At 37.2% G+C, this 27899-nt stretch overlaps 1 protein-coding gene across 1 annotated transcript in view; it reads left to right on the forward strand.

Moving 5' to 3' along the window:
- The window catches only part of FERMT2 (FERM domain containing kindlin 2), a 71546-nt gene that overhangs the window by 33100 nt on the left and 10547 nt on the right, over positions 1-27899 (forward strand). Inside the window, exons 4-10 of the mRNA XM_060004551.1 lie at positions 7681-7815; positions 17408-17633; positions 18133-18235; positions 19597-19704; positions 23308-23442; positions 24153-24202; positions 25390-25514. Coding sequence (XP_059860534.1) covers positions 7681-7815; positions 17408-17633; positions 18133-18235; positions 19597-19704; positions 23308-23442; positions 24153-24202; positions 25390-25514 — 882 coding nt within the window. The remainder of the gene's footprint in view (positions 1-7680; positions 7816-17407; positions 17634-18132; positions 18236-19596; positions 19705-23307; positions 23443-24152; positions 24203-25389; positions 25515-27899) is intronic.

Here is a 27899-nt window from a genome sequence, read left to right on the forward strand (position 1 = left end):
CAGGCTAGTTGCTTCGCGGCATGTGGAATCCTCCCAGACCAGGGCTCGAACCCGTGTCCCCTGATTTGGCAGGTGGATTCTTAATCACTGCACCACCAGGGAAGTCCCTCTGGTTATTTTTTAACATCCTATCCATCTTTCACGGATGCCATTGTCTTATCTTTGAGATTTGTAATTAGGAGGTTTATGTTTTATTCTATTCTGTTCTTTGCATTATTTCTGTTTCCCTAAGTTGTTCTTTTCCATTTCATTTGCTCTCTTTCACATTGGAAGGTCTGTGAGTTTTCCATTGCTGCCATACACTTAGCAGCCTAAAACACACATTTATTATCTCACAGTTTCTGTGTGAAAAGTCTGGGCACAGCATGGCTCAGCTGGATCCTCTGCTTAGAATTTTATAAGGCCAAAATTAAGGTGTCAGCAGGGTTCTGTTCCTTCCTGAAGGCCCTGAGAAAGAATTCTGCATGGTAGAATTGGGTTCCCTGTGGCTCTAGGACTGACGCTCCCGTTGGCTTGTCTGCTAGCTTCCACAGGCCTTCTGAATTCTTTGACTTGTGGTCTCTTCGTTTGTCAAAGCCAGCAGCAGCAAGTCCAGCTCTTCTTACTCCTCAAATCTATATGACCTCTCCTCTGCTTCCCTCTTCCGCCTTTCTCTTCTGTTAGGCAGGCTTCCTGTGATTGCACTGGACCCACTGAGAGAATTCAGGATAATCTCCCTAAAATCAGTTGATCAGTAACCTAAATTCCATTTGCAAAGTCTCTTCACAGCAGTCCCTAGATTAGCGTATGATTGTATAACCAGGGACAGGAATTTTAAGGAGATATCTCTAGAATTCTGCCTACCACAGAGTCCTTTCTATAATGTCTGTCAGTCATTGATTGTCCATTCTAATTGTCCATTCATACATATACCTAATAGGAAACTCTAGTTGAACGGGGTTTAGCTTGTCACCCTTTTGCGTGGTATTTAGACATTGAGCACACTTTTTCAAATGTCAGTATCTAAAAGATCTCTTCCCTAGGGCTTTTCAGATTTTCCTGTAAGGAATCCTAAAGGGTGCGTATCTAAGGGGTAGGTGTAATCCGATGTGGGGCAGGATTCATTTTTCTTGTCTCTCTGTTTTCAGTACATGAACATGCTTGATGTTTGGCACAAGTGAGTCAGTGTGTTTCCCATTGGCACTTCCTGCAAACACCTTGATTTTCTATTTGTGCACTTTGCTAAGTCATTTGCTTCTTTCCCATCTGGCTTTTGTCTCAGCATTCTTCTGATGTTGCTTATCTGATGTTTTTCTCCTATTATTTTTGTCCTTGTAGGTTCATGTTTTATTTCTTTACATTTTGGTATGATTTTTGGAAAGGAGTGAAAGTAAATGCACAAACTCAACATACGTGTTTAACTGGAAACGCTCCAGAAAATTTTATTTTTAAACTAAAATGATTATTATTTTACCTGAGAACACTTCTCTGCTCCTTAGTTTCCCACTTCCTCAGCCCCATAGTTTTGGAGATATATATATGTACTATATATAATTACATAATTATATAATTTATTTAGTCTGTCTTCCACTAGATTTGTATTCTACTTGATAACATTATGTTGATTTTGAACGTTAAATTTTATTGTTATGTAGTTTATCCTTTTGTTATAAATAGATCCTGGATCATTGCTTTGTGTAGTGACTCATAATGCTAGTATATCTTTATTATTGAACTATAATTTAGCACAAAGGAAAGATAGCACTGTATTTTGGTGTGCCTATTTTAAAGTTTTTATAACTCATAGTCCTCTAGGTGTGTTTTATTTTAGTATAAACCTTGTTTAATTACTTATGCTCCTCCCCAAGTCCAGTCTTACACATGTGATTCAGATTCCTAAATTCACTAGTTTAGTTTCTCCTTGATATAAGACACAGTAAATAATAAGTCCTAAATTCCTGTATCAATGAAATAGTATTTTATATGGATTTACTTCACTTTTTCTGTTATTGTTGTAATGAAGTGAAAACCACTTATTCACAGACTTCGTGTGTAGCCAATGGCTACGTTGCTTCAATTAGAGAAATAAGATGTAGTCCTTCTCCCTCCTCCCCTTTCCCTAAGCTACTAGTTCTGAAGGAAAAGTTGGAATGAAAATTACCGATAGCGCTTTCTTTAAAATAGAGATGTAATTGACATATAACATTATATTAGTTTCAGGTGTACAAAATAATGATTCAGTATTTGTATATATTGTGACATGATCACCACAGTAAGTTTCGTTAACATCCATCACTAGAACTTTCATAAAACAAGCTGTTGGAACCCCTGAGTCACTAAGAGTATTATCTGGGGGTGTGGCATAAGCATATATTTTTAATATAATTATTTTTACGTCACAGGCAATTCTCATGGGCACATACAAGTTAGGAGCTGCTTCATCTGCCTATGACTGACCAAAAAGCTAGTTAACAATACTGATTTTTCTAATAATAGTTGGCTTGTGAGCTGACAGGAAATGACCTAGGAACAAAAATCTCAAAGGATGAATCATGTAGTGCAGTGTTTCTCAAGCAGAAAGGACATACCAGAAACATTTAGGAGGCTTTTTCCAATTATACATGCTTGCTTTCCCCTCGCCCGCTAAACTTGTTAATGGCAAATTGTGATAGAAGCGTGTCGTATCTCTCAGGCGTGATTAGTTTTATGTCCCTACATACTTTTTAGATTTTTCACCCTGTACCAGTTTATGATTTACTTTGGGGAAATGAATGGGTGGAGAGAGAGATTACCACCCTGCCCACACTTAATACCGAAGCAGAGGGGACAAATGATTATTCAGAAGCTAGGAATTTTCTAAAGCCTTTATTTTCTCCCAACATGGCAGTGATAGCAGAGCTGAGGGTACACTGAGAATTGAAAGTACAACCCGTAAATCATTAGGTCTCTTAGCATGTTAAATCTTGTTTCTTTTAAAAGTAGTCTAGGAAATGATGATTCACTTCTGCTAATTAGATAAATATGGCTCAAAAGACATGCTTGAAATATCTTCTGAGTTTCTGAATCTACATAATGATAGAAATTAGCGCTACTGATTCAAACCCCAAAAGTTACTTTTGAGGGTAAATGGGTTAACTTTGTTACCGACTTGTGCCCTCGGACTCTTTAATCAATAGAAATCAATAAAAGGCCAGACAAGGAATTCAGCAAGGCTTTACTGGGACTTGTGCTGCAGCACAAGAGAGCAGAAACAAGCAACAGTTTCCCTTGCTGGCTCTCTGAGGAGGGCGGGCTGGTCCCTTAAATGGGGTGAGGGTGGGGGCAGGTTGGTGGGCTGTGCTGGAGCAGTGGCTTAGATGGTCTGCCCACCCCTTGGTGCTGTGTGTAGGGATCATGCTCAGTACCCTAGTTTTGCTTCCCAACACCTCCAGAATGGCAGTTCGTTTGTGGCCTTTTTGTATCTTATTGTTCATAATTGCCCTAACTGCACATGCATGCAGCTATTTTTAGTCCCTTATAGTTTCTGTGTATTCTGTTGCTTCAGCAGACATTTGTCCAGGTGCAAGCACTCTGGTAAAGGGTACCAGGTCCCAGCCTATCTCAACTTGAATATTACAAGACTGAAGAAAATCTGTGATTTTTAATTTTGTAACTTTATTTATTTATTTATTCATGCAGGCATGCATGCAGCGCTAGTCTTAGTTGCGGCATGAGGGATCTTTAGTTGCGACATGCAGACTCTTAGTTGTGGCATGCATGCAGGATCTAGTTCCCGGATCAGGGATCAAACCTGGGCCCCCTGCATTGGGAGCGGGGAGTCTTAGCCACTGGACCACCAGGGAAGTCCCATAATTTTGTAACTTTAGCTAAAGAATATGCTGTCCTATTTTTAACTTGGAAAAGACATGCCAGGGAAGCTTTTAAGAAAGTGACAGAATTTAAGAATTAATTTTTATCGTGATTTCTGCTGTTTAGTACCTAAGACGTACTTAGCCCAAATTTATTAATTTATTAATAAGCAAGGAGCAGTTACGTTTACCTATTCTCTGCTAAAGTATTTGTTGAGGACAATTTTACTGCTGATTCCATTTTCATGTTTCAGAATAATATTCCCTCCAAAATTGCATGTAAAATACAGAACAAGGGACTTGCCTGGTGGTCCAGTGAGTAAGACTCTGTGGTCCCAATGCACGGGGCCCGGGTTCGGTCCCTGGTCGGGGAACTAGATCCCACATGCATGCTGCAACTAAAGATCCCTCATGCTGAAACGAAGATCCCGTGTGCCACAACTAAGACCCGGTGCAGCCTAAATAAATAAACTAATATTAAAAAAATAAGACTCAACTTATAAAAAAAAAATATAGAGAACAAAACAAAAACCTAATGTGTACCAGAGTGTTCCTAATAGTAAAAATCAAATAACCAACAGAGAAACAAAAAATCCATATAGTTATTAAAAGACTTATTTGAATTTCTTTTTTAAACATGGTACAAGATATATATAAAATAAAATTAAAAAGAAAGTTCAGTGTGGTTTGCAGTGATTGCTACCATGTTAATCTTTATATGCAATTTAACTTTGATTTGAAGAAATCTAATAGAAAAATGAGTGAAGGAAGGAAATAATATAAATGGCTAAAAACCCATGAGGAAGTGTACAACATCAGTATTAATCAAAGAAATGTAAATTAAAACAAGGAGATAAACATACTGTTTTAAAAATAAAGCTTTAAAAAATAACACAAGTGCCCATCTTCCTCCATCTTTGCCTTAAAATTATTATAACCTTTGATCCAGTAATTCTATTCCAATGAACTTCTAAAGAAATAAAATGTGGAAAAATATGTATATAGATAGATGTTTGTAGAACCATTATTTATAATGGGCACAGTATTAGAAGAATGGTTAAATTATGTTATATTAATACAATTTTATACATCTATTAAAATGATCACTGATTCACATAGTCATATTCCATTTTTCAAGAACAGATTTTACATGTCTTATACTTTTTCATAATTTCCAAATTTATACCATAATTGTATACTTTTTAAAATTAGGAAAAAACCATTAATACTTAATACTTACAAAGTACTTGTCAGGCCCTGTGCAAGAAACTTTACCCACATTAATCATTGAATTTTCACAAAAAACCTCCTGCGGTAGTATTAGTCTCATTTTACAGCTGAGGAAACTTGGATGCTGGCAGGCTAATAAGTAGCTTGCCCAAGTCATACAGCTCATAAATAGTGGAGCTGAGATCCAGGTAGTTTGGCCGTGTGCTTCTGCCTCAAATTGTGCCTCATCAGCGCTGCAGCAGGTGTGGTCCACCCTAGTTTGAGTTCCCCTACTGATAAAAAGTTTCCTGAATTTGTAACGCTGGATTGAATCTAGTGAGTAGTGTGGGTTCCTGAAGGTACAAACTAACCCCCTGTCAAATTCTGATCCAGTGACTTAGCAGTCTGCATCATTACAAGTTATGCAGCGACTTGGATTTTGTTGTCTGTGACATATGGGGTAGTGCCACCAAACACTGTGAGATACGACCTAGTGCTTCTTTTTTTTGCTGCTTTTTTCTTTTATTGTTTTTCTTTGCTCTCCCTCTCCTTACCCTCTTTATTTTTTAATTAACTTTATTTTGGTATAATTGATGTACGATAAACTGCACCCATTTAAAGTGTACAGTTGGATGAGTTGACAGATGCTTACATCTCTGAAACTACCACAATCAGGATATAGAACATTTCCGTTAGCTCTCAAACTCTAGCCTAACAGTCATTGCTCTGCTCTGTCACTATAGATTTGTTATCATTTTCTGGAATATTGTGAATGGAATCATGCAGTATATACCCTTTTCTAATTGGCTGGTTCCACTTAGATAATGATTTTGAGATGCATTCAGGTTATTGCATGTATTAATAGTTTGTTTCTTTTTACTGATGAGTTGTGTTACATTGTAAGAGTAGTATTCCACTGATATGAAAGGATTACATTTTGTTTATCCAGCTGGGTTATTTCCAGTTTTGGCTTTTGTGAGTAAAGCTTACAAATATGCTTTTCATTGTCTTAAGTAAACAACTAGGAGTGGAGTGTCTGAGTTGTATATGTTTAACTTTATTAAGGAACTGCCTAAGTGTTTTCAAAAATTCTCATTTCACATTCCCAACAGCTGGTTATGAGAGTTCCAGTTCTTCCACATCCTCACCAACACTGGGTATTATCAGTTTTATTAATGTTGGCCACTCTGATGGGTGTATATGTGTGTTGTGGTTTTAATTTGCACTTCCCTGACCAGTAATGTTGAGCATCTTCGCATATGCTTCTTGTTTATTCTTATGTATTCTTTGGTGAAGTGCTTGTCCAAATCTTTAGCCCATTGGTCTGCTTATTATTGAGTTGTATGGGTTCTTTATGTATTTTGGATACAACTCCTTTGTCAGATATGCATATTTTGTGAATATTTTGTCCCAATATACAGCTAGCCTTTTGTTTTCTTAACAGTCTTTCAAGGAGCAGGGTGGTGGGGGGGGGGGTGGTGGTGGTGTTTTCTTGTAGTAAAGGGCAGTTTTTTTATGGGGGGGTGTGGGTGTCCTATCTAAGAAATCTTTGTCTACTTAAATTTTCTTTTAGGTCTATGATACATTTAGAATTAATTTTTGCACATTGTGTTAGGTGAGGGCTAACGTTCTTTTAGAAAAATACATGAATCTCTTGTTTAGCACTGTTTATTGAAGAGATTTCCCTTTTCCCTTGAATTGCTGTGACGCCTTTGTCCAAAATAATTGACCGCCTGTATCTGGGTTTGTTTCTGGGTCCTCTCTTCTATTCCGTTCATTTATACGTCTTATCATTTAGCCAGTAATTGCACTGTTTTAATTGCTGTAGTTTTATGATGTCTTAAAATCAGGTGGTATAAGTCTTCCAGCTTTATTTTAAATTGCTTTGACTCATAAAATTTATAAGGAAATGAGAACGATTCTACAATCAACTTGTTCAAAAGAGTAAGCTGGAATTTTGATTAGAATTCCATTGAATCTTTAGCTAAGTTTTGGGGGAACTGACTTCTTAACCATTCTTGCAATTTATGAACATGGTATATAATATATAATATGTAATGTGATGGTTATACTTATTTGGGTCATTTTAATTCTTTTTATTACTTTCCTGTAACCATTTTGCTTCTTATCAGGTTCTTCACATGAAAATGAATAGAATAAACACAAAAATTTGTAGCCATTTGATATCAAGGTAGAAAAGTTTGAGTCGACTAAAATTTTGAGATTTGGTAATGATGGGAAAATATTTTCTTTACTTCACATATCTTGTGTTAACTTATGGCATACAGAATGAATGAGGGCTACCATATAATATAAACCTTAATTTCTTACAGTTTTGTATTTAAAAATATGTAAATAAGAGTTCCAGTATTTTCTTTCTGTACCCTAGTAGATTATTATCTTTCCACTTTGAGGTAACTACATTTATTGGATAGTTATGAATTAAGAGTGCTTTGGTATATTGTCTTTAAAAGTGTCATACTCCAATCTTTTGCATAGCATTAGTATCTGGCAAAACACAAACACACACATACACAGAAGGAAATTACAAATTCTTTTCTTGAATGGATTAACAGATTTATGAAGTGTAATGTGTTTTAATTTTCTGTTATGCTAGTAAAATAATGTTTTTTTATTTTAACAGATATCAGACACCCTGAAGAGCTTTCTCTATTGAAAAAACCCAGAGATCCAACAAAGAAAAAAAAGAAAAAGCTAGATGACCAGTCTGAAGATGAGGCACTTGAATTAGAGGGGCCTCTTATCACTCCCGGATCTGGTAAGGCTTTGACTAAGCATGGGCTCAGTGTGAGAACCATGGACTGTATGCCTCTGTGTGTGTATGTGTTTAATTGAAGTATAGTTGATTTACAATATAGTGTTAGTTTCAGGTGTACAGCACAGTGATTCATTTATATGCACATACACGTGTGTGTCTGTGTAAATCAGAAAAAGAACATGCATATTCTTTTCCCTTATAGGTTATTAAAAAATATTGAGTATATACTGTGTATAGTATATACTGTGCTATACAGTAGGTTTCCCTCTGTGTTTTTGATATCGGGATAAATGGACTGTGTAGGTCAGGAGAGTGGTCAAGTTAAAGAACACTCTCCCTCAGCATCTTTTCCCTCGATATTGAAATCATCACCAGAGTCTGTTATGTGCAGATCGTCATGTCAGGTGGTAGCAGTTGCGTCAATAAAAAGAAAAGCTGGTTCTCTGCTCAGGAAGAGTCAAAAGGAGACAGTACCTTAACTGGCCTCAGTTCTTTGCTTTGTGGAAATTGGACAGTTTTTTTTTTTTAGCATTTAGTTCCATTTTTTGGGTATTTTGTGAAAACCACCAGTATTTAGTTAAGACATTATTGTTTTTATCAGGTTACTTAAAACTGTCTCTATGCTTTGCATATGCTGGTCTCTTAGTGCCTCTCTTTTCCCTTTAAGGTGTTGCTCCTTTAAGAAGCTTTCTCAGATTTCCTTCTATTACCTCCCCGACCTGAATTAGGTTATCCTTCTGTCATAAGTCACCAGACTTTTCTGTGTTTGGTATTATACTACATGTTCTCCCCTAATAATCGTGAGCCCCTGCATGAAGAGACTGTTTCTTACCTTTTTGTTACCAGGACCCAACTCAGCATATGGCACGCAATAGGAACGTAGGCAGTGACTTTTGAGAAGCTAGATGACTAATTAATTAGATTACATGGTTCTTTAGTCCCAGGAAATTAGTTTCCCATGTTTCCATTGGCCACACATTTACAAATCCATTTCTTAGGATAGATCCCAGCAGCAAATAAGTAAACTAATTTTACTATTCAGTTCATTCCTGGTTTTTTAAGTTCTGGGGTGATGATGATGGTAATGAAAGTACACAGTGAACATAGAGGTTATGTATGCCCAGACCTATTTCATACACTTTACTCGTGGAAACTCATTTAATTCTCACTACAACCCATTGAGGTGGATTATGTTATTACTCAAATATAAGGATGAAGATATTATGGCACAGTAAGTTTAGGAATGTCTAAGGTTACATACCTTGTAACTTTTATGTCACTACTCATGTACTGATTACATTTGGGAGATACCAAGAAATAAGACAATTCTTACTCTTAAGTAGTTTATAGGCTCGTTGAAAAGCACAGTTACAGGTACTGTATTTAAGGAGGTAATACATCAATGTTAAATGAGTGTTGCAGAAAATAATGTTATAAGAATTCAGAAGACAAAGCAATTCCAAATAGGGTATATTCAGTTTTGGGATTGGGGAGGTAAGTTTGTGAATTAGCTAGGATTCCAGTGGCTAGGATTTTGATGGGAAGAAAAGGCAATCCTGGTAGAAAGAATGATATTAACAAAGAACATCCTGGCAAAAGAAAAGTACAAGACGCGTAAATAAACCATTTGAGCCAATTCATGCGAGAGAGACCTCCAAGGAACTTCTGGATCACACTGGAGGGTATTTAATGTCAGGCTGAGGAGTATATAGGCTAGTGCATTGTAGAGTCATTGGTTTCTGAATATGTTACAAAATGAACAAATCGTTATTTTAGAAAGAATATCAGATTTAATTCCAGTAAAATGTGGAGGAGGGAATGAGGGGAAAGAGTAGTGGTAGAAGCCTACAGATTAGGAGGTGAAAGAGAATAAGAGAATGTGTCTGTCATTAGAATAAGGTAAAAAATCTGATTTAGACTTGACTATATAGATGAAGGTATCTGACAGTAGACACAATCCCTGCTTTAAGTTATTTTTTAGTTTAAATGGAAACTCATTTAATTCTTAAAACAAAGAACTACATAGAAAAGTATATTTATGGGATGATTTTGGAGGGGTTGAAATCAGTCAGGATTGGTCTTAGAATTGCAAGTGAGAGCTTTTATATAGTGCTTTAAGAAAGTACAATTTGAAGACAAAAGATAATGAATTAAGACAAGGGAAAGCTCCAAATCTTTTAAGAGTAAGTAACTATGGGTTTCTTTTCTTTCTTGTTTTAAATTGAGGTGTTACATACAGTAAAATGAACAGATTTTAAATTACAGATGAATATTTGAAGATGTATATACCTTGTAACCACCCAGAACTTGATGTAGCGTATAGCATGATACCGACACCCCAAAAGGCCTCTCGCATGCCTTTTCCCAAATAGCCACTGTTTGCCTCTCTCATCACAGAATAGTGTTACCAGTTCTTGAACCTCATGTGAATGGAATCATACACTATGTGTACTCTCTTGTGTCTGTGAAGTGACTGTGTTTTCAGTGAAAGAATTAAAAAAAAAAATAGGTTTTATTTGTCTACACCCAAGCAGTTTAATTAAAAACATTTCTACACTCAAGCAGTTTAATTAACATTTGGGCTTCCCTGGTAGCGCAGTGGTTAAGAATCCGCCTGCCAATGCAGGAGACCCGGGTTCAAGCCCTGGTCCAGGAAGATCCCGCATGCCGCGGAGCAACTAAGCTTGTACGCCACAACTACTGAGCCTGTGCTCTAGAGCCTGCAAGCCACAACTACTGAGCCTGTGTGCCACAACTACTGAAGCTCACGTGCCTAGAGCCCGTGCTCCGCAACAAGAGAAGCCACTGCAATGAGAAGCCCGCGCACGTTAACTAAGAGTAGCCCCCACTTGCTGCAACTAGAGAAAGCCTGCGTGCTGCAGTGAAGACCCAATGCAGCCAAAAAAAAAAAAAGTTAAATAAATTAAAAAAAAATTTGAGTTGATGTGAAATCCTAAGAAAGTACACAAAGATAGTGACATGTAGAGGACTGATTATCTGTAGAGAAGAAGTCCCATATACACATGAAAAGTAACGTGATTAATTTTTTTTAAAATTTATTTATTTATTTTATTTTATTTTTGACTGCGTTGGGTCTTTGTTGCTGCGTGTGAGCTTTCTCTAGTTGTGGCAAGTGCGGGCTACTCTTCGTTGCTGTGCGTAGGCTTCTCATTGCGGTGGCTTCCTTTGTTGCAGGGCACGGGCTCTAGGCGCACGGGCTTCAGTAATTGTGGCACGCGGGCTCAGTAGTTGTGGCTCTCGGGCTCTAGAGCACAGGCTAAGTAGTTGTGGCCCACGGGCTTAGTTGCTCTGCGACATGTGGGATCTTCCCGGACCAGGGCTTGAACCCATGTCCCCTGCATTGGCAGGTGGATTCTTAACCACTGTGCCACCAGGGAAGCCCCAACATGTGATTAATTTTTAAAACAAATATTAAATATCTAGTTTGCATGACTTTATGATTTATCAGTCATGTTAGTCAAGTATTGGAGCAAATACTGAGAAATATGATCACTTGCATGTTGTGCCCATAATAACTAGCAACAGGTCCATATGTCTCAGTTTATGATATCTTCGGGGTGTCAGATACTGTGCTCAGTGCTTCACAGATGTTCCTGTACTGCAGGGTGTGGTAAGGAGTAGGTGTAATTTTCATTTTATTGAGGAGGAAACAGGCTCAGTTTCCCTTAGTGCCCATGTGCTTCTTGAATTGTGAGCCATCTCAGTGTGAGCATGGTTAACAATTATATATATGTGTGTATATATTCAATAAGTGATGACTATTATTTATTACATACATTATCTTTCATTTTATCCTCACAGAACACCTATGATTCTGGTGGCATTATCCCCATTTTACTTACAAGGAAAGAACATTACAAGGGTTAAGTAATTTGCCCAAGGTCACAAAGCTAATTAGGGACATAGCTAGGATTCAAATCCAGGTTGCTCTGGCCCTAGCACTCATGTTTCTAACCATTATGTAACATCGTCTCTCCAATTATAACATTTAAAGTAAATATTTTATGAATTCTAGTACAAACATTTGATAAAATATTGGTGTGTAAATTATACCTCAACAAAGCTTTTTTTAAAAGTAATGTTTCAAGAGGTAAAGCATCATGAGTGAATTAATGATTCTCAGACTTTAGTCAAACTCTTATACAGAATTATGATAAAATTCTCAGTTTTTAAATACCTCGCTTACAGACTGTACTCAAGTGATACACTCTTGAGTCCTTTGCCACTTCATAGCTATAACTAGGTAAATATCTAATCTCCAAATAACTGTGAGGAGGGAACCATTTAAGTAGCCTGATCCCATGTCTGGGGGAAACAATTTTTCCAAGTAAGAATTAACTTTACTGTATAGTACTGACTTACAGACTACCAATTTCAGGATTTATTATGTAAATAGAAATAGGAAGTTACTTCATTAGAAACTTTCCTAAGAAATCTTAAAAGCAGCTAGACAAAGGAAAAGTCTGGGTCCTAAAGTAATAGAGAAAGTAATCAGTACTCAGTACTTAACTTGCTTGGCACTGTCAAGAAAATCACCATGCAGGATGCCATTTTTCCTAACTGGAATTTGCCATTTTAAACATAAAAAAATTTTTTTAAAAACAATTCTTTAATTGTAAAAGCAATGGGAGTTCCCTGGTGGCCTAGTGGTTAGGATTCTGGGCTTTAACTGCTGTGGCTTGGGTTCAATCCCTGGTTGGAGAATTGAGATCTTGCAAGCTGTGCGACGTGGCCAAAAAAAAAATTATAAAAGTAATGCGTGCTCATAGTAAAAATTCAAATATTACAGAATTATGTTTTTGTTTTTAATGATGAAAGTGGGACTGTGTTATACATGCATTTATAATTTGTGTTTTTTTTACTCAGTGATACATACTAATGGACTTTATATCATTTTTTTAAATAAATTTATTTATTGTATTATTTATTTATTATTTTTGGCTGTGTTGGGTCTTTGTTGTTGCGCGCGGGGGCTCTCTCTAGTTGCGGCAAACGGGGGCTACTCCTCGTTGTGGTGCACCAGCTTCTCACCGCGGTGGCTTCTCTCGTTGTGCAGCACGTGCTCTAGGCACGTGGGCTTCAGTAGTTGTGGCATGCGGGCTCAGTAGCTGTGGCTCACGGGCTCAGCAGTTGCGGCTCACGGGCTCCAGAGTGCAGGCTCAGTTGTTGTGGCACACGGGCCCAGCCGCTCCATGGCATGTGGGATCTTCCCGGACCAGGGGCCGAACCCATGTCCCCCGCATTGGCAGGTGGACCCTCAACCCCTGCACCACCAGGGAAGCCCCTATATCATTTTTTAATTACAAAAGTTATACATTAGTACAGCCTCATTATAAAAAATGAAAGTACCATAGTATAGGACATGTACTAAACCAAAGCTGAAAATTTGACTTCAGTTTATTCCCTTGGTACTCCCTATCAAAAAGTAGCCATTTCTTAATCACTGTGTATAACTATATTGTAAACAGTTGGAGTACAAGTTGCCAGTACCTTTTCTATATGTTTTATATCTACTTGCATGTCTAGTTTTGTTTTTATAACATTAATGAGAGACATATATATTATATATTTGTTCTTCAGTATGAGTTTTTTCATTGACCAGTATGTTTTGGTGATCTTTTTGTGTGTCAGAGTAGAGGTCTCCCTACTTCTTTGTATATAGTGTCAAATTTTTCCATGTAGAAGAACTACATTTAACTGTTTCTCTAGCTAACTAGTATCTAATTTTTCTGTCAAATATACTCCAGAAAGTTTCTCCAAGATTCAGACGTACAGTTGACCCTTGAACAATGTGGGGTTGGGAGGTCAACCTTCTTCGAAATCGAAAATATGTGTATAACCTGTAGTTACCCCTCCATACCCGAAGTTCCACATCCACAGACTCAACCAACCACAGATCGTGTAGTACTGTAGTATTTAGGATTGAAAAAAATCCACATGTAAGTGGACGCACACAGTTCAAATGTGGTTGCACATTCTTCAAGGGTTGACTGTACTCCGAGAAAGAGTTATGAAGGCGACGGCTTTGCACTCCCATCAACAGTATATGAAAGTGCCCCTTTTCCGACATTCTGCCCAATACTGAATGTTGTAAATCTTTACAAAATGTTTGCCAGTGTGACAGGTATCTCAGAATTACTTTTTTATTTCCCTGGTAAACACTGAGTGTGAACAATAGTTGAATAATATTTCATATATTTATTAGCCATTCCTGTTTCTTAATTTTCAGTTATGGACTTTGTCCATTTTCTTTTATGTGTGTTTTTGTTTTAGTGATACTAATCTTTTGATGTGATAAGTATTTTCCCTATACTGGCATTCTGTATTTAAGTTTGTCTGTGCTCTTTTTTACTATACTAAAGTCTTACATTTTTATGTAGTCAAATCTGGCATTTATTTTGTAGTTCTCTGTTTTCACTGTTAATAAAATCTTCACAAATATTACAGAAAATTTTCTATATTTCCTTTTAATACCTTTATAATTATTTCATATTTATGTATTTTATCTGTAATATCAATATTCATATTTTTAATTCACCTGTAATGTGTTTTCTAAGTATGGTATGAGCTAGATACCTTGATGGAAAAATTTCTTAAGTGTATTAAATACTTTAGTATTTTTTAGAAAAGGATATATGTGTATATAATCACTAAGTTATGACGCAGATTCTACTCTATTAAAATATAGGGATACTCTCAGGAGCTATTAGGTTACATTGGGTTTTTAATATTTATAGTAGGCGTCCCAAGACTGTAGTGCTTATTGAAGTCTTTGTTTCTCATCCTTATAGTTTTTAAGTTATCATTGCATGTTGTTCAGCAAACTCATATTTTATTGCTAGTTCATCTTACCCTGTATTAGTTTTCTGCTTCAAATACGGCTTAAATTGGGCAATCACGAATACAGGCTGGTTGGGATTATCACTGAACTGGGACTTAAACACACATACCCTCTGACCCAGCAATGCCGCTAGAACTGGGGAATAGGTACAGAACTGTTTATTGGAAGGCACTGTTTGCAATAGCAGTGGTGACATCAATAATAAAACTCTAAAATGAATAAATGCACACCAACTGGGAATGGCTTAAATAAGTTACGGTACCTGGGAGGCAGTGTATTTAGCTGCAGTCAGACTGCTGATTTACAGTTTGGCTCTGCACCTTAATAGCTCTTGACATTGGACATGTATATTAACTTCTCCTTGCCTCAGTTTGCTCCTCTGAAATGACAATAATAGGTTTGTTGGGAACATTAAATGAGTTATTACTGTAGATTGCCTAACAAAAAAGAACAAACGGGAAAAATGAAGTGATCAGATACGACGTGTAGATTACACAAAGTATAGGTAAATAAGAGGGAAGGGAATTGATTGGGTGGCTGATTCTATTAAATGATGTGTAATGTAGGGGAATATATTTTCTGTTTTAGAAACTTCATAAAGAAGTTTATAAATCAATTCTAACTTTACTCAATTCTGAATAGTAATTATAGTTCATACCAGGAATGAATTTTCAGTCAGTATTCTGACATGTTTAGTAAAAGATTTGTTTGCTAGATCTTTGAAATAAACAATGAGAAGATTCTGCCTAGAAGGTAATGTTATTTTTCCACACCGTATTTACATGTATGCTCCCTATAGCAGAATTATTCTTTGCCCAGATGAGCTGGAGTAATGTTTTCAGCCCTTTTAATAAGTAACTCTTTCAGAAAATGCCCTTGTAGTTTAAGGTTCATGCTTTTAAAGGTACAACTAAATATCCCAGTGTTCTTCCTTGAAGGCTGAAAAGGAGCATTCACAGCTTTCTTTGTTGCTTATTTAACAATGTTCACATTCTACAAGTTGTTTTAAGCATCCATTGGGAGAATACATTTAGGGGTATCAAATCAGATACTCAGAGGCTAGTAAGAGATTTTTTTTTTTTTTTTCCACTTTGTGTTCTCTTCCTAGACTCTATCTTGACAACTTCAAAAATCTCTAGCATTACCAGCACTTTTTCATAGGTAATTGTTTCTATCATTGTGTGTTTGGGGGTGGTATGTCATTAGAGATGAAAGGAGAGAAATTCCTAAGCATATTCCTAAATTAGTCAAGGGAAACAGCCATTCCATTAACATCATCCATTAACAGTGTGACACCCATTTACACATTTTCTTTTTAAAATTATGACTACGGGATAAAATATATTAACAGAGTTAGAACTTTGAAGGGGTGCTTTTACTTAATGTCACTCTGAATTTTTTTAAAGTCTTAATTTAATCTCCTTAACTTTTGTAGTCTAGATGACAGAGGATAGATCATCAGTGGACTAATTCAACAATTTTTTTTAATGTTGCCTCTACTACATACCTAGCCCTTTAACACTGAGAAAGCAGATTAAAAAGACAGTATCTCTACAGCTTCAGGGGTTTAATTGTAAAATGCACCTTGTTAGCCTCTTTCTGGGGCAATATTTATATATCCCTTTGCTCGAATACTTTATTTGTAAATCTGTTGGAGCCAGTTTAGCTATTCACTGAGAAAATTATTCCCTTAATTTATGTGAATTTATTCAGTTACATTGAGCCATCTTAAAACAGGGTACAGTGATTTCAAAGGGTGATAGATGTATACATGTTTGTCACTAACACATGACTAGAGCACAACCTTTTTTTTTTAATGACTTTTTAAAAAAATTATATTTATTTATTTATTTATTGGGCTGCATTGCTGCAAGGGCTCTCTAGCTGCGGTGAGCGGGGGCCACTCCTCATTGTGGTGCACGGGCTTCTCATTGCGGTGGCCTCTTGTTGTGGAGCACAGGCTCCAGGTGCGTGGGCTTCAGTAGTTGCAGCATGCGGGCTCCAGAGCGCAGGCTCAGTAGCTGTGGCACACGAGCCCAGTTGTTCTGCGGCATGTGGGATCTTCCCAAACCAGGACTCAAACCCGTGTCCCCTGCATTGGCAGGTGGACTCTTAACCACTGTGCCACCAGGGAAGCCCAACCTCATTGTTATGAATTGGACAAAACTTGTTTTACTTAGATTATAGCTTCTAAGGTTCTTTACTCTTAAATACACTTGGAATATTTACTTCAGTTTATGATTCACAATTAGGAAAAAATCTGTATTTTCTTCTTCCCATTTTCTTTTCATTTTCATTCTTTGTTTCTGTCTTCTATTATTGCCTTTCTTTACCTTCTGAATTCCTTTCTTTCCTTTTCTATAGGCACTGATGTTCTTTACATTGGCCCTCTGAAAGGTGAGCCTTGGCACAATTAAAAAACAAAAGTGTTGGTCTATCTGCTTCAGCAATATCCTTAACTTATATTCTAACTCTCTTGAACTGATTTTTTCCCTAGAGTTTCCAACTTAGTTATATTTTTTGACCTTATTGTTATACATGTTCTTAATGTTATACAAGTAAAGTTAATTTCACTTGTTTTTAAGAGAGGTAAAATAATGTACTAAAGCTTTTCCTTCCAGAATGAAGCTTGTGTTTCTCAGTATGCTTTATATCATTATAGCATGTATTACTGAAAACTAAGATAACTATACTTCATAGTTACTACCTGTTTTTCATGTTATTTATTAGGAAGTATATATTCAAGCCCAGGACTTTATAGTAAAACAATGACCCCCACTTACGATGCTCATGATGGAAGCCCCTTGTCACCAACTTCTGCTTGGTTCGGTGACAGTGCTTTGTCAGAAGGCAACCCTGGTATACTTGCTGTCAGTCAGCCAATAACATCACCGGAAATCTTGGCCAAAATGTTCAAGCCTCAAGCCCTTCTTGACAAAGCAAAAATCAACCAAGGGTAAGTTTGTTTTGTTTTTTTTGCTGTTTACCAATTACTTTACAAGTTGTTTTTGTTTTGTTTTACTGAAGTTATAATTTACACTATTGTGTTAGTTTCAATTGTACGGCACAGCGGTTCACTTATATATATGTGTGTGTGTATATATATATACACACACACACATATACAGTGGTTCAGCTATATATACATACAGCATGTGTGTGTGTATAAATATGTGTGTGTGTACGTATATATGTATATATAGTCTTCTTCAGTTTCTCTTCCCTTATAGGTTATTACAAAATATTGAATATAGTTCCCTGTGCTATATAGTAGGTCCTTGCTGGTTATCTATTTTATAAATAGTAGTGTGTATATGTTGATCCCAGCCTCCTAATTTATCCCACCCAACCAAGAGTAAGTTTTAAAGTATAGATACAATTTAAGAATTTCTTTATCCACATAGAGGTAGAATTAATTTTGTCTTGCTCTGTTCCACTATTGTTAATTTGTCCAGGTGGCTTGATTCCTCAAGATCTCTCATGGAACAGGATGTGAAGGAAAATGAGGCCTTGCTGCTCCGATTCAAGTATTACAGCTTTTTTGATTTGAATCCAAAGGTACCGAGGGTTTAGAGGGATATCTTTTCTTCCTTTTTGTTTGCTTTTTGGAAGTTGGTGGGGTAAGGAATTGTTTGGATATATATAGCAAGTCCTGAATAATATTAAAAACTCAAAGCTTTGGACAAAGACACCTGTATTTTAAAGTAGTCTGTTGTTTTAGTAAGTTGGAAGCATAACTAAACCCTTTTCTTTTTGTTAAAGAATTGAGCTTTTGGTTGATTTGTATTTTAAAGGAACTAGTTAGGTACTACGGAATTGGTAAAGTTAATGTGTTTTAACATCTCTCTTCAACTGTACATAATTATATATCCCAGAAGATGTTGCTTCAAAAAAAAATTCTTTTTAAGTCTATATTTCTCTCAATTTAATAGCCAAACATTGTAATATGTTTTTACTATCAGATGGTTGGCATCATCTGTGCTACTGAAGTACTTTGCCTTTCTGATAAGATTTAAATTTGCTGTAGAGATCTGGAATGTTTTCCCCCAGAAAACACATGGCACAGAGATTTGAGTGTTTTGCTTTCATGTCATCCTTGCGGGTGAGGGGACCTCTCTTGTCTGCTTCTCATCCTTTTCATGTCTAGATTATAGCCTAGATTTTAATGTATGTATTTATCATTTTAAATTATGTGCTTAACTAATTCTTCATACAACAGTAAAATGTATATAGTAGAATTACAAAAAATCATTTTAATCCCTTTTTAGGCTATATCGTACCTAATTGTGGTAAAGCCAAAGCTGTTCTGGGAACATAGTTATATTTGCATGGGGTGGGAGGGGGCTATGTATTTTGTTACCATTCTAAGATAGTATTGTTACAGTATTACTGTTGATTTTTATTAACGTAACTAAATGGATAATTCAGTAACATTTAAGTAAATCTTTTCTACAAATGTGTGTGTGTGCTTATGTGTGTTTGTGTATGCCCTCTATTTTGGATTCTTAAAATAATTACTGTTTCCAAGGACCTGCCACTTTGTCTGGGTATGCTTTTCCACAGTGAGCAAGATGTTCCGCGAAATAATTAACTTACTGTCTGATTATGACATGTTAGTGTGGTAAATTGCAACAACAATACTGAAAAACAGTCAGTTCTACCTTACTTTAATGTCTTCAAGTTAAATTCCTTTTATTAAGGTCTGTAATACCTAATGTTTTATTCCCTGGAAAATAACATACAGAATCTGCTTCTCATACTGAATATGTAAAAATCTTATGGCACATTTTAATGCCATTTTTAATGAAAAATTAGATGTGGATATATTTAGGGATACGTAACCCTATAGGTAGTTTTTTCCCTTATTGTTAATGTAAAAGGTAATATATTACAAAAGAATTGTATCTCTTTTGCTGCAGTATGATGCAATCAGAATTAATCAGCTTTATGAGCAGGCCAAATGGGCTATTCTCTTGGAAGAAATTGAATGCACCGAAGAAGAAATGATGATGTTTGCAGCCTTGCAGGTAGTGGCGAGTATTGGTAAATGGGACTTTTCGGGGGAAAGGGTAGGGGATTATTTAAATGGTAAAGAGGCATAGTAATTCCAGTAGCATTCTGATAGGTAGTGTTTTACTTTTTGCTATGTAGAAAGTGAACAGACACTTAGAAGGCAAAATATGTGTGAATTTAATTTAATTTTTGTCTTATGTAAGAGATTAGTGGTATACTTAATAGTTACTTTTCTGTATCCTGTAGGAGAAAAATATCCTTCCACCCCTAGATGTATATAAGCTTAAAACTGTCCAATTTTCCCCTGGAAATAAAATTTATATTAAGAATCAGATTTCTGAAATGAAGCTTTGCATAACTTGATAAATAACTGGGGATTATACTTGTAAAATGGGCTATGGCAGAAATTAATACCTTTTAAGATGATAAAATTTTAAGAGACTAGTGAAACTAAACATAGATAAGTTTTTAGAATGGTAATCCTTAAGAAGTAGGTAGCTAATGTTAAACTAGTATTTTTCCAAATGTGGTTCTTGCTTACCACCTGTTTCAGAATTACAGTAGGGCTTATTAAAAAATTAATTGCCCACTTCATTACTGCTGTTCCCACTGGTAAAGTAATATTAAGGTGGCATCCACAAATCATTCTTGGAGACACTGAGGTCTGATTGACCACTAGATGAATTTTTCTAGATTAATAGTTTCAGATATCTGCGTGAGGCTTTGGCGAGTGTTCTCAGATTATGGTGGAATTCTATTTAAGTACTGGAAGCAAGGTTGACATTCAGTTATGAATATCTTTCACTATCACAATGATTTAATTTTTTCCTTAGAACACAAATAAAAATGCCCTCAATCTTCCAAATGTTTTTATGTACCCAGAAGAGTTTCTCAGTTAAGACTCAAAAAAGTTGTCCTTTAGAGAGGAAGAGCAGCTCATTTCTCCTTAGTTTTACACACTGAAAGAAGGGAATCAAAATGAAGCCCGGACAGGGAAAATTGGTAATGACAGATGAATTAGTTTAGTTATTTTCTAGAGACATGCTTAATCAGTTAAGACTCTCATATTGTGTTTGTGGGTGATTCAGACTACCTGAAGAATTCCTTTAATTAAATTCTGGAGCAATTTTGTTCAGAGTTATCTCACTTGGTTTTATATAGTGTTCTCTCTACATCTTTCTCACTTAGAGTATGGGCTCATAATTTTCTAGTGAAAGTTTTGCTAATGACAGAATAATAATACATGTAAAATGTATGTGGGGAAAACCACAGGTTTTCTTATATAGTATTTCTTATCTTTTTATTATAAAAATAATGCATTTTTTTAAAAAGCCAACAGATATATCCCAGCACATAGGTGTTCAAAACTATTTGTTGAATGAGTATACACACAGTCATACTGTCATAGAAATGGGATTATTCTTCAGCTTTGCCCAACTCCCACCCCAACCCAATAAACATTAGATATTCCATTTCGATTCAGTGAAAAACACCTCAGAACCATGGATTTTAATTCATGGAGACTGAATGCCCCAAAGCATAGCTTTCCTGGACCATTTTAGAATATAGATTCATTGAGACAGTTTTGGACTACAAATCCCCTGAGTTGTTGGAAGCCTTCCAAGAGACTGACCCAAAGCCTCTTGGAAACCATCCAGTACAAGAAGGGGGAAACTCTGAAAGTATGGCAAGGAGATGCCTAGGGTTTTTTATTTTAGACATAGGTTACAATCTGAACTATTCTCTCCTTAGAGCTTCTGGTTCCTTGTGTAAAATAAGTCTACAATAGTAAAAAGAAACAAAATAATGCAAAGTAAGAAGCTGTGGATAAAAAAAATTAAATTAGGTAAGTTAGTAACACTGTTTTTCAAGTATCTAGGTCCAATCATGTATTGTAACATTTAACAGATACTCCATGCCCCTTTGAAATCAAAACTGGATTTTACGACCAGTCCCATTCACATCCAGGATTTCTCCAGTATAACTCAGAAGGACCTTTTGCATCAGAATCATCTAAGGTACTTAGTAAAAAATGCAGATTCCAGGCTGGACCCCATATTTGCTGAATCAGAATCTCTGGGGGTGAACAAACCTGAGCATCTATATTTTTAACCAGCTCTCCATATGCTTCTTAATATGCTCTGATATTTGCGGCCACTGCCTGGGGGCCTCACCCTGCCTTTTTCTTCATGATTTGTGAATATGAAAATTTCTGCCACTGTAAGGATCTCATTTCAGCACAACTGAAGATATAGCCAGAGAGTAGTCATTACTAATTCACTACATCTTAAAATACAGAGGAATGTTGATATTTGGCCTCAGGATTAGTTCACTAAATGTTCCCATGAATAGATTGTATTCAGTGAATGAGTCCTTCAGAAATATGGATTGCTACTTAGTGCTTTGAAAGGTAACTGATTAAGTGATTTAAAAGTTCTGCTTAACTTTGTATAAAACCTCTCCTAAAGTTTAGCATCAAAATCTAATCATTAATATTTGTTCTAAACCACTTACCTAAGTGTATTTAAAATCATGACTACTTCTATACCCAAAGATCTTTCTATCTACATATAGGAGGAGTTATCACTACTCATTATATATACACAAATATATATATATATATGGGAGTATTCACGTGTGTCGGTGGTATATGTATTCCCATATAAACATAGTCTACCTTATTCTAATGTATGAATGAGAAGGTAAATGTCATCTCTCTCTGATCAGGTTTTCAGCATTGAATTGAGGATGGGGGAAAGTGGAACTTTAGTTTTCAACATAATAGTGATAACTAAATTTCCTCTGCTGGATAATAGTAGTAATATAAGGTAACCAATGTTAATCCATTTCTACAGAAGACTTTATGCATATTCTGTTCATTCATCCAATACTTGTTGGTTCTAGCCTGCGTTTTAGACGTGGAATACTGCAGTGGGGGAAAAAAGACACTTAAAAGTCTCTGCTCGTGGACTTCCCTGGTGGCGCAGTGGTTATGAATCCACCTGCCGGTGCAGGGGACACAGGTTTGAGCCCTAGTCCGGGAAGATCCCACATGCCACAGAGCAACGAAGCCTGTGCGCCACAACTACTGAGCCTGCGCTCTAGAGCCCGCGAGCCACGACTACTTAAGCCCGCGTGCCTAGAGCCCGTGCTCTGCAACAAGAAAAGCCACTGCAATGAGCAGCCTGTGCACCACAACGAAGAGTAGCCCCCGCTTGCCACAACTAGAGAAAGCCCGTGCACAGCAACGAAGACCCAGTGCGGCCAAAAATAAATAAATTTTTTTTTTTAATAAATTTATTCTTTTTTAAAAAAAGTCTCTGCTCATGTAGAGTTCAGTGGGAGAGGTGTTAACCCTCTAAATCCTAGGGACACCCAAACTGAATTCATTTGTATTTGTCCAGGGACCCTACTTTTTTGAGTAAACATTTATTAGCAGGTTTAGGACACTGATTTCAGGTGCCATGCCCATTATTTTCCTATCCTTCTAATTCTTAGAGACGTTTAGCTTTTCAGATTAGGTGATGAAAGACATTCAGTATAGATACAGATAATATCTCATTTTAAAATTTATAGTTAGAACAATCATTTAAATAAAATATCACTTCTGGTTTCAGTATCATATCAATAAGCTGTCGATCATGACATCAGAGAATCATTTGAACAACAGTGACAAAGAAGTGGATGAAGTTGATGCTGCCCTTTCAGACCTGGAGATTACTTTGGAAGGGGGTAAAACATCAACAATTTTGGTAGGGTGAATCTTTTACCTACTGATTTAGTTTGAACTGATGTTTATACCTTTCTGTGGAATTAGGTTTTCATGAAGTGTTTGGGGGATACAGAGAAATATTTAGTGCTTTAGAAAATACAGACATCAATTTTCCAGAAACTTTCAGGGAAATTTTTAACATTAATATTGTTCTAGTGTCTAGTGCTTCCAACACAGTAAAGATAGATCTTGACAGTCTGCACATTCTCTTACAAGTAGTGGGAGAATATTTCTTCAGAGGAAAAATTAATCTCAAGTCATGGTAAAATCCATTTAGTGATCTCCAAATTTGCAATATGACAAAAAGAAGAGAAAAATAGATCTCAGGAAAATTTTTAAATGCTTAGGTGTTAGTTATTACAGAAGAAACACTATTTTATGGACTGTTACAGTTACTGCTTATGCAGCTATAAGCAGTTTTAGCTATATTAAAATCAACAGTATATTCTTGTGGGTTGTATAAATTTCTATTTTGATCAAATTTTTAATAGCTTTTTATGCCATTTGAAAATACCATTGTATTGTACTATGTGACCATATAATGTGATTGTACCTTTAAAATCTTTATAATCTGTATTTTATGTAACTTTCCTTGTTTACTGAATAAGCTGGTTCTTGATATCAGATACTAAACAGTAGAGTTTCAGATTTTGTTTTCATGAGAAAAAAATGATTTAATTCTTTTCCTAGGGGGACATCACTTCCATTCCTGAACTTGCTGACTATATTAAAGTTTTCAAGTAAGTACAAAAGGGGAGGAATTCCAAATATTAATGAATAAATGTCAGTTTTATAGCCACGTTCACATTTTTGAAATTTACTCTGGCAAATGAGGGAAAATAACCATCTTTACCAAATTAAAATTGCAGTACTTATTAAGTTGTTTTATCTGATAAACATTTTCCTTAAGGTGGGGGAGGAGATTGTGTAAACCTAGATGGATTGCATCATACAGATTCTGAAACATACAGTGGCATATCAGTATAAAGCGTCCCGTCTGGGTGAAAGCAGTACATGATGAACTGCTGTTGTCAGTGGCTGTTTCTTTGTTTAGAGCCCCAGAATCTATTGAATTCTATTCATTTGGTGATGGGACATTTTATAACAAGGTTCCAGTGTATCTTATCTAGACTTTTAAACTGTCGATCTAGTCATACTCCACAGAATCAAGAGCGCTAGGCATTAAGGCAGAAAGAGGAAAGGAGGTGATGTGGAATATAAGATATAAAGCCATTTTGGAATAAACCATTTACTGTAGGTGAACATATAGCAGCTCCACATATGTAACATTTCTGAGCTAATGGCACAATTTCAAATGCTGCTCCCTACCCTACTTTGTTCTCCCTTTACACACCTTTTTTACCTACCTGCACTTTTCCTCATGCTTCCTGTTTGACATTGGAGTGACAAGTTAAAGTCACCACTGAATACATGCCTGAGAGATAAGTCACCACTGAATACATGCCTGAGAGATAAGCACTTCCCTCACTTTAGTCTTGCCAGGTAAACTTGCTTGTTTAGAGAGGCTCCAAAGGCAGCCCTATGGACATCATGAACTTGCAGGTAATTACAGGACCTAGGAACCTTCCAATCATTGACATTTACTTCACCTTTATTTTCCTATGCTTCCCATGTGACCTGCTAGTGATAGGGACAGCTACAACTGACAGAAATACTGGAATGTTTGCCTTACTGTCTTCCTCTGCCCACTCACTGTAAGATCTTCCTGAGTAGATTGAGAAAGGAGGGGCAAATCCAGTAAGAGCAACATTGAATATAACACACTGGCCAAAAGGGAACTGAATTCAGCATATGTAAAACTTGGTCTCAGACTTTTAACATTGTGAAACTTTGCTGCTAAAACATAGCATTGATAAAGTTATTTCAAAAGTGTTTTTTTTTCCTTCTAATTCTGTTTGACACATAGGCCAAAAAAGCTGACTCTAAAAGGTTACAAGCAGTACTGGTGCACCTTTAAAGACACATCTATTTCTTGCTATAAGAGCAAAGAAGAATCCAGTGGCACACCAGCTCATCAGATGAACCTAAGAGGTAAGGAAAGCCTTGGAATGACCAATATTGATGGTGGAATATCTGTTAGCTAATATTCAATAAACTTTGTTTTGCTGGGGGATAAAGTTGTTTAGTTTTTTAGTTTCTTAGCTGCTTTAGGTACTTTTTTGTTTAGTATTCAATTTCACATGAATGTTTTGTTGTAATCTCTGTGCAGTCCTCACTTGAAGTGTGTGATTGTACTTTTATCCCAAGTAAATGTATGATGTCTCTTTTCTGTTCTTCAGTATTAGGACGTTTAGGTTTTCCTCATTCTGCAGGAGCTGCCCACTTAATTTTCAGGGTCTGCCTCATTCTCATCTGTGCTGTAGTCACATCTCCTCCCAGTTTTTGCTGGGGTCTCCCTTCCTCATCAGCATCCTCCTGACCTTCACTGCTAACAAGCTGGTCCAGCTCAGGCCCCCAGTCTCTTGGTTTTCTGGCTCACCAGTGGGTTAGCCACCTGCAGGGTTTAGCTGAGTTCTTCCCCTTTCCCAACACCTCTTCCCTGCACATTTTCGTCGTCATCAACACTGCTCTCGTCCTGGCCCCTGGGGCAGCCCCAGGATACCCCTCTGAGGCTCCTCCTAGCTGACAACCTGAATCTCATTGGTTTCCTCTTATTTCTTCAGATCCAAAGCTGTCTCAGAACAGGGGCTGGTACTTGAGGCACACATTGCTGGACCTGTTTCTGCGGTCCTGTGGCAGCTGTGGTGGGCTTGCTTCCTGTGGCCCAGACTGAGCCTGGCCAAGGGTCAGAGCTGCTGGTTTTGGTCTTTTTTTTTTTCTGTTCAGGTCTGTGGAGTTACAGCTTCATTTGGTTTTAGTGAGTTCTGTTGGTCCTTCACACTGCTCCTTCACCACTCTCATCTGTTGGATGCAGTGGTTCAGGTGGTAGGAGAGTTCCCTCTCCAGGTTGGTCTCGTTCTTCTGTGGCTGGAGGACATCCTGCTGCCTCTTTCTGTGATTCTCTGCAGCCTTCATCTGGTCTTGCAGATTGTTCATGAGCCTCTCACTCGCGGTGACGTTACTTAAAACTGCCAGCTCACTTCCAGTGTAGATACCACTTCCTCCAGGAAGCCTGCTCTCCACAGGCTCCCCAGCACTCGCTGCCCCGGGCACCCAGCATGCTTGGTGGGGGACGCGGCAGGTTGGCTCCTCGCTGCTCCACACTCCTTCTACTGTGCCTTCCCTTACAGCAAAGCTGCAAGACTAAAATACATCTTCCAGACTCATTTCCAGTGGGATTTAGATTCCAGCCAGATGCATTCTTGTGAGACTTGAATTCCTGAGTTAAGGGGTTGGAGAGGCAGTTAAGAAAGGCGTTAGGTGCTTCCGGGCTCTGGAGTTACATCTGTAGATCTGTATTCTTAATTTTTCTTAGTAAATTGTGCATTAGTATATTTTTAGTATATTTCAACATGATGTCCAAATCTCTCCCCTATCTCTATTCTGCCCAGTAGTCATCCGAACTATTGCTGTGTAGTTACACACATTTTAATAAATAGAAGGACCTCTGCCCTGGGTAGATGATCGCTGTGCCCATGTGTTGAAATTCTGTAATTTTCCTAAAACTTTTAGTTAGACTCACTGTCTTTTTCTCTAAGTCACGAGTTTAACTTTTGAGTCTTTACCATTATTTTTTACTCTCAAAATCTATTGCAGCTGTCCTCTTGCTTCCCTTTGTAGCTGCTCAGGACCAGCTGCAATTGTCCACTCTTGATTTAGAGACTTAATCTGTTTTCTGGCCCCTGTCTTCTCTGTCCCTATTACATCCTTAGTCTTCTCCTTCTATAACTGAGAAGTTAAGTCCCGGTATGGAGAACAGCCTACAGGGTGTCCTAATCCCACTTCTCCCAAGTCCTCCCAAGGAGCACTTTTCTAGCACATCACACTGGTGAAGGTAACACTAGACTAAGAATCAAATGGCCTAGATTCTGCTCTGCCAGTAAACTAAATCAAATGGCCTAGATTCTGTTCTGCTCTGCGATTTTGGAAAAGTAGCCTATCTGGACCTTAGTATCTTCCTCTGAGTAATAAGAGTGTTGAACTGGATGCTCTCTAAGGCCCCTAAGATATCTAAAATGCACAGTTCTAAAAAGTGCAGTTCAGGGCTTCCCTGGTGGCGCAGTGGTTGAGAGTCCGCCTGGCGATGCAGGGGACGCGGGTTCGTGCCCCGGTCCGGGAGGATCCCACGTGCCGCGGAGCGGCTGGGCCCGTGAGCCATGGCCGCTGAGCCTGCGCGTCCGGAGCCTGTGCTCCGCAACGGGAGAGGCCACAGCAGTGAGAGGCCCGTGTACAGCAAATTAAAAAAAAAAAAAAAAAAAAGTGCAGTTCAGCAGATGCTGATTGATCTCCTGCCATGAACTGTGCCAGGTACTAGAG

This window comes from Delphinus delphis, chromosome 2 (genome assembly GCF_949987515.2).
Source record: "Delphinus delphis chromosome 2, mDelDel1.2, whole genome shotgun sequence".
Lineage (NCBI taxonomy): Eukaryota > Metazoa > Chordata > Mammalia > Artiodactyla > Delphinidae > Delphinus > Delphinus delphis.